This window comes from Mytilus galloprovincialis, chromosome 2 (assembly GCF_965363235.1).
Source record: "Mytilus galloprovincialis chromosome 2, xbMytGall1.hap1.1, whole genome shotgun sequence".
Taxonomy (NCBI): domain Eukaryota; kingdom Metazoa; phylum Mollusca; class Bivalvia; order Mytilida; family Mytilidae; genus Mytilus; species Mytilus galloprovincialis.
The window spans coordinates 106,054,385-106,066,581 of record NC_134839.1 but is presented as its reverse complement, the minus strand read 5'-3'; the positions used below and the strand labels follow the sequence as shown (position 1 = coordinate 106,066,581).

Below are 12,197 nucleotides of genomic sequence, written 5' to 3'. Positions count from 1 at the left end.
TTTCGATTATTTAGTAGTGCCGGTATCATGTCCTTGTACCCATAAAATTTCATGCAAAAGTCACCATAACAGTAACCTGTATTTTTTTAAAAGAAAATTAAAAGTTCGAGTCTATGATACTAAACCTATATGTAGACCGTAAAAACCCTTTACATGCATGTGAAGAAGATGTAAAAAATATTTAAGAAAAACTGGAACAGAACTGAAATTAAATGAATTTCTGATGTTTAGGCTGTTTTCTCTTTATCAAAATATTTTTCTTTTTTCACGAAAAATCAAACTGACATACAGCAATGTACATAACGCAGTAATTATAAGCGGTTGATTTATTATTGTGTTGCTAAATATCAGTAGCCCCCTGTCACGTTTGATATCGTTAATTATCGCGAGATTTAAACTCAAACGCGCAGAAGATTTCGAGATCAGCGTTGATTAGTAGCTTATGTGAAACTGGTCTATTGCCTTGAAAACTGATATACACTGAGACCAATGGACAACAATTGTTTTATTCTGTATTCGAAGAGAGAAAATGTTGTCATAACATTTATTCACAAAAAAATTGTATATTTAACAATTTTACCATAATTATAAATGTTAAAGCAAAGCATGTGAGATTTTGCAAGATGAATAAATTTTTTCCGCAAATCCAATTCATATATAAAAATCTACTCAATTTCTATAATTTTTTTCTATTCTTAGCAAAATTTCAACAACTTGGCATTTTTACACACCCTTGATTATGGGTTTCAAATAAGTTTTATTGCCATTGTTATCCCCTGTCAAAGTGAAAATGACCTTATAGCATAATGACAATATCATATTTTCATATAAATACCTCCATTAAAGGTGATAGATACAACTGATATCTGCAGTATTGTTGATGATGCCAAAAAGTAATACCTATTTGATTTACATCATGCAGACACATAAACATATATTGAGTTAAACAAAAGATAATTTAGTAGGGCAAAATAATGATTACAAAAACATCTGTAAATATTCTATGCCTTTGAGCAATCAAAATTGAAGTCATTAAGATATCCCAAGTTCAATATATTATTTAGTTATTAGTTCTGGTCCTTATAATTCAGAATGCGTCTTCTTAGTTGTCTCTGCATGTAGTTCAAGATGCTCTGAATAAGATAAAAATAAAACAAAGTATAACAACTATCAAAAAGATGTAAATAAAATACTGAAGATTAAACAAGAAAGTGTCAGTGGGACACAGAAGCTGCATTTGTAAATATGCAAGAGTTAATAAAGTAAAGCTAGATTGATGGAAACAGCAAATTCAGCTATTTTCCTTTTTTTAAAGGGACAAAACTGAAGAACGATTAAAATTAAGCCAATCATATTCTAACTTGATCTGTGTTTGGTGGTAAGAAGCATTGAGTAGAAGTTTTATAACATTTGGATGAGCCAAACTAAATTAGAAAGTGGAAATGGCCAATTTAGCATATTTTATATTTATAAAGGGACATAACTCAAATTTTCTATGTGAAAAAAAAAAGTTCCAAAAGATAAAAAGCAAGTATGATTTGATAAAAATAAAAACACAATAGACAAATTGTTCTGTCAAAAAAAACCTAAGCCAAACCTAACCTAAAAAAAGACCTGATTTTTTTTTTTTAAATAACATAAACTTCAGTTTCGCAAATTATCACAAAATTCTATCATTTTTAATTGTTTTTTAACTCCCCTGCATCTACCTAACTAATATAAAACATTTTCTAAACTGTAATGCAATTATAAGATGATCACTTAACATACCTGATTCCTTATTTCCTTTAGGTGGAAAAGTGTGTTTTATTGAATTATCAGATTCCCTTGATATTAAATTTTTTTCTTTCAAATTTAAAATAGAGTCTGCTATGATTTTAGCTGTTTCCATAGTGTATCCTCCACTGGTTACCATGACAATTGGTATTTTTTTTGCTCTGACTTTTGAAAACACAATTTCATCTCTCTTTATAATTCCCTGAATACAAAAAAAAAACAAAATACAATAAATTTGCAAACTACCCGGTAATGAGATGTCCATTTATGTTACATGTAAATTCAGTGTTGGTGTGTGACATTTTATTTTTCTTATTACTTAGTATGGGTGTATGACAGAGAATTGATTACTTTCTGAAACACTTGATGTCACTCTTGGATGATATGGAAGTTTCTTGCTTTAGTTTTAGTTATCTTTACTCTTATTAGTTTGTACTGACTTTATCTTTCCCGGTTCTTTAATCTCTTTAGTTTTGAATGTTTTCTTAGTTATTTCACTACCATTGTATATTACTGTGTCCTACCAGTGCAGTAACATCAAGTTTCCCATAAATATTCTCTAATGAATAAGGATCACCTATTAAGATACATATGTTATCATTATATATTAATGTGTGCTTACCTCTATGGTAACATTTAGTCTCCGTTAATGATCCCCTTGTGAGATACATATGTAATCATTATATACTAATGTAGACTTACCCCTGCAGTATTTTTTAGCTCACCTGGCCCGAAGGGCCAAGTGAGCTTTTCTCATCACTTGGCGTCCGTCGTCGTCCGTCGTCCGTCGTCCGTCGTCGTCGTCGTCGTCCGTCGTCGTTAACTTTTACAAAAATCTTCTCCTCTGAAACTACTGGGCCAAATCAAACCAAACTTGGCCACAATCATCATTGGGGTATCTAGTTTAAAAAATGTGTGGCGTGACCCGGTCAACCGACCAAGATGGCCGCCACGGCTAAAAATAGAACATAGGGGTAAAATGCAGTTTTTGGCTTATAACTCAAAAACCAAAGCATTTAGAGCAAATCTGACATGGGGTAAAAATGTTTATCAGGTCAAGATCTATCTGCCCTGAAATTTTCAGATGAATCGGATAATCGGTTGTTGGGTTGCTGCCCCTGAATTGGTAATTTTGAGGAAATTTTGCTGTTTTTGGTTATTATCTTGAATATTATTATAGATAGAGATAAACTGTTAACAGCAAAAATGTTCAGCAAAGTAAGATCTACAAATAAGTCAACATGACCAAAATGGTCAGTTGACCCGTTTAGGAGTTATTGCCCTTTAGAGTCAATTTTTAACCATTTTTCGTTAATTAAAGTAATCTTTTACAAAAATCTTCTCCTCTGAAACTACTGGGCCAAATTAATCCAAACTTGGCCACAATCATCTTTGGGGTATCTAGTTTAAAAAATGTGTGGCGTGACCTGGTCAACCAACCAAGATGGCCGCCACGGCTAAAAATAGAACATAGGGGTAAAATGCAGTTTTTGGCTTATAACTCAAAAACCAAAGCATTTTGAGGAAATCTGACGGGATAAAAATGTTTATCAGGTCAAGATCTATCTGCCCTGAAATTTTCAGATGAATCAGTCAATCGGTTGTTGGGTTGCTGCCCCTGAATTGGTAATTTTGAGGAAATTTTGCTGTTTTTGGTTATTATCTTGAATATTATTATAGATAGAGATAAACTGTAAACAGCAATAATGTTCAGCAAAGTAAGATCTACAAATAAGTCAACATGACCAAAATGGTCAGTTGACCCGTTTAGGAGTTATTGCCCTTTATAGTCAATTTTAACCATTTTTCATAAATTAAATTAATCTTTTACAAAAATCTTCTCCTCTGAAACTACTGGGCCAAATTAATCCAAACTTGGCCACAATCATCTTTGGGGTATCTAATTTAAAAAATGTGTGGCATGACCTGGTCAACCAACCAAGATGGCCGCCACCGCAAAAAATAGAACATAGGGGTAAAATGCAGTTTTTGGCTTATAACTCAAAAACCAAAGCATGTTGAGGAAATCTGACATGGGATAAAAATGTTTATCAGGTCAAGATCTATCTGCCCTGAAATTTTCAGATGAATCGGTCAATCGGTTGTTGGGTTGCTGCCCCTGAATTGGTAATTTTGAGGAAATTTTGCTGTTTTTGGTTATTATCTTGAATATTATTATAGATAGAGATAAATTGTAAACAGCAATAATGTTCAGCAAAGTAAGATCTACAAATAAGTCAACATGACCAAAATGGTCAGTTGACCCCTTTAGGAGTTATTGTCCTTTATAGTCAATCTTTAACCATTTTTCATAAATCTAAGTAATCTTTTACAAAATCTCCACTGAAACTACTAGGCCACAATCATCTTTGGGGTATCTAGTTTGAAAAATGTGTCCGATGACCTGGCCATTCAACCAAGATGGCCGCCACGGCTAAAAATAGAACATAGGGGTAAAATGCAGTTTTTGGCTTATAACTATGAATTCAAAGCATCTAGAGCAAATCTGACAAGAAGAAAAATTGTTAATCAAGTCAATATCTATCTGCCCTGAATTTTTCAGATGAATTGGACAACTGGTTGTTGGGTTGCTGCCCTCCAATTGGTAATTTTAAAGAAATTTTGCCGTTTTTGGTTATCTTGAATACTATTATAGATAGCGATAAACTGTAAACAGCAATAATGTTCAGCAAAGTAAGATCTACAAATAAGTCAACATGACCTAAATGGTCAATTGACCCCTTAAGGAGTTATTGCCCTTTATAGTCAATTTTTAACAATTTTCATTAATTTGGTAAATATATGTAAATTTTTACCAAATATAGTTCTCTGTTACTAATGGGCAAAGTTCATTATAGATATAATTGTAAGAAGCAAAATCGTTCAGTAAAGTAAGAACTTCAAACACATCACCATCACCAAAATACAATTTTGTCATGAATCCATTTGTGTCCTTTGTTTAATATGCACATAGACCAAGGTGAGCGACACAGGCTCTTTAGAGCCTCTAGTTTTGGTTTCCTTTAAGGATCCCCTTTGTAAGATACATATATTATTATTATTATTATATACTTTTATGTGCTTACCTCTGCAGTGATATCCAGGTTCCCTAAAAAATCTCCTTTTAATATATCTGTGCCAGCACTGTACAATAATGTGTGCTTACCTCTGCAGTGATATCCAGGTTCCCTAAAGGATCCCCTTTTAATATATCTGTGCCAGCATTGTATACTATAATATCTGGTTCAAATTCATTTAATGCTTCATCTATTGTGCTGAAAGATGCATAAACTTATTAACTTAAAGCCTTAAGGATGTACTTAGGTGAGGTTTTGGAATTTGTGTCAAATGTTCAGACTCCTTGGTGTTTTTCCACACAATACAAGGTAAAATATTTTGTTTTGGGACCCAAATAATAACAATGCAAATACAAAGTAAAAGTCTGAATCAGACTTTTCCCGCCATATTTTAAATCTCAAATATCTCAAAAAGGAGGTCCATGACCTATCAATAAATTTAGCTTATTTTTATCCTTAACCAATGCTCTACCGGCTTACTTAAAGTATAAATTTGAGATTCTTAATTTATTAAATTTCACCTAAGTACATGCTTAAAGAACCTGAATTGCCCACTGACAACCTCTTTACTTTCAAATTAAAATCTACCTCCATCATTAGTCTATTGTGTAGAGTTAGTTTGCTATTATCTAATACATATTCCTTTTACAAATAATACAATTGTTCTAAATTAGTTATTTATACTAGAAGGTCTAAAATACATTAATGTAGAATGCATAACTAAATTACAATACACTTTTAATATATCCTGTAAGGAAACATTGGAACTTTAGTATTGAATACCTTTTAACTTTTTCTAAATACTCTTCATCTTTTGTGTGGTGTAAACAGTTTGCTCTTTTCTTTATAGCAGCTAAAACAAATAAATGAAATAGCTCAATCAACAATTGTATCCCAACATATCACTGCATCTGTGTTCATACAAAGTATAAATGGCATTGAAAGTTTTTACTGAAATAGCAAAACACACCACAACCTCAGTATTTTGTAGTAGGAAGTACTGTAAGTCCCAATCCTGATACATGAAAGCATATTTTTTATTAAAATTTCTCTAGTTAAGTAAAATAAATATCATTCTTTTCCATGTGTAATATATTTTGTAGCATCATTTTAGAATTTTTATAAGAGAGTCGGAAGATACCAAAGGGACATTCAAACTTTCATAAGTTGAAAATAAACTAACAACACCATGGCTGGTTAAGAAAAAGACCAACAATTGAACAATAGTACACAAAACACAACATAGAAAACTAATGACTGAGCGACATGAACCAGCATAGAACTAGTCCACTAACATTAAATATACAATTCTATCAATATAGAAATAAAGTGTGTTTCATTTTCATTCAATCTGCTGTCTACCTCTTGAGATCCAGTGGATTAATTTAGATAAACACTAATACTTGCATACATATCAGACCTACCTTTTGCTTTTAAATCTCTAGGATATATTGCACCATTATAAATATCAAGTATATATACACTGTCATCATTAAGGAAATCTCTCTCATGACCATTTCCCTGTAAATAATACATATCTCAGTACATTTATTAGTAGTTGTCGTTTGTTATTGTGGTTAATAGGTGTTTCTTGTTTTTTTTTATATAGATAAGACTGTAGGTTTTCCCATTTTAATGGTTTAAACTAGTCATTTCTGGGGTCCTTTATAGCTTGCTGTTCAGTATGAGCCAAGTCTGTGTTGAAACCCGTACCTTGACCTATAATGGTTTACTTTTACAAATTGTGACTAGGATGGTGAGTTGTCTCATTGGCAATCTTATATCTATACTTCTAACACTTTCAATTTCTATTTGCCTGCTCAGAAACCTATTTGAATTATAATCTATTTTCAAAGGTAATGATGTCAATAGAAAACAAAGAAAATAGCAGGTTTTCAAACCTTTAAATAGATTTAGTAAACACATTTTTGCATAGAATCTTTAGTGATGTGTGCAATTCTTTGTGGACTGATTCTTTTCTTTTCTGTTTGTCTTGTTTCTTTTATATTGTGTTGCCTGTCCTATGATTTATATATCATTAACAATACAAATTTTATTGTACAAAATTCTAATTTTAATAATAAATGGGTCATAAATATCTTGTGCAGATTTGTCAGGTTTATTGAACTTATCTTGTCTATTTACTGAACAAGATTGGAGCACAATTACTGTTCTATACCTGATAACTATACATCAATATTCATGCAACAACCTTTTTAGTAGTAAACTTTTCAAATGACAAATTCTCAATGTTTAACTTCTGCTAAAGTCACAATTTCATATTTCAAGCAATACAGCACTAGTGCAATATAACGGAATATTACAAACAATCTTAGTTTTTTAAATCAGAGCTTACTACATTTAAGACAATAATTATACAATAACAATATTTTATAAATGAACCTTTTGACATCACAATAGGCATTTGTAACGGTTTATTTCTTCCTCTGTGATATTTTAGACTTAGACGCTTGATGAACGTTGATAGTGCAGGGATACAGGCGACCCCCTCTATCTGGTAAATGATGTCACAAAGGCGCGCCTAATTGACGAATATTTCCGGTGACGGATGAACTCAAAGTGGTCTATTGCTTTTGTTCCAATATATTGTTATGCTATAATTTATCTGATTTCCATATAATCAACAACAACATGATCATCTTTGTCCCCAGACTATTTATATAGTTAAAAATATTATCATAATCAAATTCTTCCATTACTGTTAACAGTAGTAATGCAACTATATTTCTACCTTTACATTTTAATTTAAATTTGTACTGAGATCTGAAAACAACTCACTTTTACATGTAATCACTTACCTTATTTAATCATATTATTTCACAATTACGATCTTTGAAATTATTTCTGGTTTTTCTTTCTTATGTTTAATGATAATTTTCTTTTTAAAAGAATGATATTTACTTGAATTTTTTCAGGAAATTTTTTCAATGATAATTTGTGAAACAATTCCCATTATAATACATTTTTTTTTACAAAATAGGTTTAATTCAAATACACTATTATTATTTCATAGTATTTGTAAAGGATAATTTTTTTCTAATAACTATTCAATAAGTTAACTACCCAGATAGAATTTCACGGCGAAGGAAATAATATTCCAGGGAAATATTTTCCTCCAGATAAAAAAATAACAACAACTACTGTGACATTTTTTCCTCCGGATCAAATTTCGCCAGGATATAATTTTACTTTACACATTCGTCTGAAGACAATCCTGCAGTAGTCATAGTCAATACAAATAAATTATTTACCTGGTGGGCATCGAGATCTATAATCATGGCTTTCTTTATTTTAGGGTCAGATGCCATCAAAAATTTGATAGCGAGAGTTATGTCAGCATAAACACAAAATCCTCCGCCATCTTCTCCATGTGCATGATGAAAACCTCCTCCGATGTTAATGGCCCAACCTTTTTCCACAGCAAGCTTTGTAGCCTTAAAATTATAATTTATAATTAAAACCTTATGATTTTCTTATCCTTCTTATAAACAACAACGCTTACATATTAGATAACATGTTTGCTATTGTTTTTAAAACAAAAGTAGTTTCTTTCAGGTAAATGTCAAGAGTAGAGTATACTTTTAATACTTGGTCTTAATGTTGTATGCTGGATGTTGAATATTTTCAGTGTTCTAATAAGGAATTCTTACTACTTCAAATTTATTTCTGCTTGATTAATATTGTCAAAATGTAGATTTGATTTAAAGACACCCAGATATATGGCAGATCAATTATTTATTGTCATGGCTGAAATATTGGTTAAAGATAAGAAAATTTGTAAGGGTTCCGCGGAACCCAGTGTCTCGCCTACTTTTGCTGTTTATCACAAGCTCAACAAAAATGAGGAATAAATCAATAAAAATATTCATCTAGATACTAGCTTTTGATCATAAACATTCTGTCCAGCTGAAGTACAAATCCAAAATAGAATAAGAAAGTTATGAAAGTTTTGAAAACTTTAACCACAGAGTGAAAGTGTTGTTTCCTGGCAGAAAATCTAAGCCCATTTAAAAGTAAAATACGGAAAAAATGGATTTATTTTTTTACAAAATTTACTTTTGGATACTATCTTATGATCATAAACAAGCTTCTGTCCAAGTTAGTTATCAAAATTTCAAAAACTTTAACCATAGAGTGAATATTTGTGGCCGCTGCAGCCGCCGATGGAATAGAGGGTCGCTTAGTCTCGCTTTTTCGACTAAAGTCGAAAGGCTGGACAAAAATGAAGCATAGCTAAGTTGATTTTATTGAAGAACATGGTGGTACGTGTCTGCACATTACGTTTTGTAAAAGTTTTATTTTGGAACATAAAAAGAAGAAATAATTACCAGAATGGTTCCACCCGTTTGGAATCTGAGTGGTTTGAGTAATATTTTCTGTAAGATAAAGTTGGGTACTAATGCCACTGGTACTACTTCTGTTATCCTGGCAACAACAGAACTCCACTGAAACATAAAAAAAACTTAATCTCATGAACTTTATCCACCTGTTATACTGTTAAAGTATTCTATTTTAAAGCTATAACTTAATGGATAATATTAGACAAAATGTTAATGACAAATGAATTGTAGAGGGATGAAGTCACCCTCCAGTTGATATTTGAAATCTTTGAGACAGATAATTAATTGTACTTCTATGTAGAAAAATAACATGATTAACAATTTTAAAAGGCCAACACATAGAAAAAAGAACTTTTCTTTTCTTTTACTGTCAACAAGTTGATTTTCGAAGAAATTTCTACCTACAATTCAAACAAGGACACTGCCAGGGTAATGACATTTCAAATATATAGATTCTACGACTGCATCAAGTGTGATATGATATTCATCCACTTGAGACAGTTAAATTTTCAATTTTAAAACGTGAGGCATGAAGATAAAAAAAAATCAACAGATTTTATTGTCTAATTCCTTTTAAATATTATAAATAGAAAGTTGATATTATATTCAATGTATACAATTGCAAAGTACAGATTCATTTGCTTTAATTGAGAGTTTGGTTGGTTGATAAAAAAAATGCTTAAAAGGTCATCTAATGTCTTCACATTTAACAGGTTTCAATAAACATCCAATAGAGAAGGAGAAAACTCCAATTTCTACAGGACAGATCTTTTATACATGTTATACAAATAATAATGTGGAAATGTGTTTATTTCAATGACATCAAAATATTGCTAGGGAAATTTATGATAATAATACAGACTTGAACTTCTTAAAAAAAACTAACTGTTAAGTTGTCCAGATATTTCTGTGTATGAACAACTAAGAGATCTTGTGGTGTTGCTTCCTTTGGTGTTACAACATCTGTCTCTGATAACATGCCTGCCTCTGTAATATGGATCAACTAATTAAGTATGAGAATAGATAGCATGAAAAGATTCCTTCGGTTGGTTCATTTCTATCATATTTGTTTGCCATAAATTGTTTTGTATATATTATGCAAAAGAGTTGTTTCAAAATTTTCATGTCGTGTCTTATACAGGCAACTGCAAGGCATGATTTTTTTCTCATTGTTGAAGGCCATATGGCATTAAATTGCTTACATCCACTTAATTTTAACTCTGGTGGATAGTAATCTCATTGGCAACAAGTCCAAAACTTTAAATAACAATAAGACATTTATATATATAGTCGTTCTTGTCTGACATTCTGCAAATCTATTGAAGGTGGTAATTAAATGGTTTATCACATTCTGATTAATATGTGGACTATATGTATTTTGTGTTGATGTGTATCTTAAAATTTTGATAACAAAGTGAATTCTTATTTTTTGTCTTTAAAATGTTAATTGATTATATATATGTATGGAGAAAAATAAAATAAGAAAATTATTTACCTTTCAACATCTGAAAAACTCTTCCCCATTTGCCAGCATCAAATGGGTGAAGTTTCTGCATTCCAAAAGCATTTATGTTGTACTGATTAGTGTATACAATTGGCCATTGTTTAGGTTCAATTGGAACATATAAGTCAGTGGCATGCAAATTCCTGTGGATAAAAAATGTCAACATAATCAGAATAGAAACAATATTTCAAAATCTCTTGAAAGCACCGGTTATAAAAAATAAACTTATAATGCTATACAAAACTTGAACCATCGTAACCCTTAATCCAACATTAAAAACCTAGTCCCATATTACTCTGACTCCAACGGCTGTTTTGCCAGACAAGCTGGGGCCGGCCCCAGCTTGTCTGGCAAAACAGCCGTTGGACGTCAGAGTAATCTCGGACTATAAAAACCCCACAAAAATAGATCTGCTTTTAAGACTGCAGTTATAACAGCAAATAATATAGAAACTGGCGATTTTTATAGGTTTTTTATTAAACATTTGAGCATTCTTTTGAAATTGAAATAATATTTGTATATATTTTCAAACAAGGGAAAAATTATGATACTATTTTAAAAGTTTATATATTTTTAAATATACCATTGTCTTGTCTTATGAATTTTTATGCCCGAAATTGCCTGAATAAAAATATACTATACAACAATGAACACATAATGTACAGGAAATCCAAAACGAAAGTTGATGTACTTTCACTTTCGCTAATCTGAAATATGTCAAACCATATTTAATACCTTGATGTTTCTGTTGCCATCACTGTAAAAGTTGATTTAACACGTAATCTATCGGATTTTTCTAGTGACGATGCAGACAGTATCACTGCAAATCTAAATAATGTAGATCTGATTTTCAGTAATGTCATCTCATTTTTCCTTTTTCCTGTAAACATAAATTTCCGAAAGCATTTTCCCTTCGGTACATTTCGGATCACATCGAGTTATTTGTCGGGATTGTCTTATATGTGTCGTGGTTTTTGAGGGTCGTAATCACGAATAACGGTAACAGTAATTTGTCACAGTGCATGACGATAAACTTGTTGTCAAACGATAAAATAATCGACTGATTTTGACGAATCACGTTATTTTTAGCTCACCTGGCCCGAAGGGCCAAGTGAGCTTTTCCCATCACTTGGCGTCCGGCGTCCGTCGTCGTCCGTCGTCGTCCTGCGTTAACTTTTACAAAAATCTTCTCCTCTGAAACTACTGGGCCAAATTAAACCAAACTTGGCCACAATCATCATTGGGGTATCTAGTTTAAAAAATGTGTCCGATGACCCGGCCAACCAACCAAAATGGCCGTCATGGCTAAAAATAGAACATAGGGGGTAAAATGCAGTTTTTGGCTTATAACTCAAAAACCAAAGCATTTAGAGCAAATCTGACAGGAGTAGAATTGTTAAACAGGTGAAGATCTATCTACCCTGAAATTTTCAGATGAATCTGACAACCTGTTGTTGGGTTGCTGCCCCTGAATTGGTA

The 12,197-nt window shown here is 31.7% G+C and overlaps 1 protein-coding gene across 2 annotated transcripts; it reads right to left on the bottom strand.

The window, feature by feature from the left end:
• Window positions 1-486: 486 nt before the first annotated feature.
• On the bottom strand, window positions 487-11,625 carry LOC143065267 (histone deacetylase 11-like). Of its 2 annotated transcripts, XM_076238732.1 has the most exons (10): window positions 11,454-11,624; window positions 10,710-10,861; window positions 10,101-10,201; window positions 9,203-9,319; window positions 8,126-8,308; window positions 6,278-6,374; window positions 5,637-5,706; window positions 4,943-5,051; window positions 1,771-1,978; window positions 487-1,133 (listed from the first exon to the last, which is right to left on the bottom strand). In XM_076238732.1, the coding sequence occupies exons 1-10, from the start codon at window positions 11,606-11,608 to the stop codon at window positions 1,081-1,083; spliced, it is 1,245 nt and encodes a 414-aa protein (XP_076094847.1). In that variant the 5' UTR covers window positions 11,609-11,624; the 3' UTR covers window positions 487-1,080. The 2 variants fall into 2 exon arrangements, with proteins under 2 accessions (XP_076094847.1, XP_076094848.1); XM_076238733.1 differs by lacking the exon at window positions 487-1,133 and having other exon boundaries at window positions 1,839-1,978; window positions 4,863-5,051; window positions 11,454-11,625.
• Window positions 11,626-12,197: the final 572 nt, after the last annotated feature.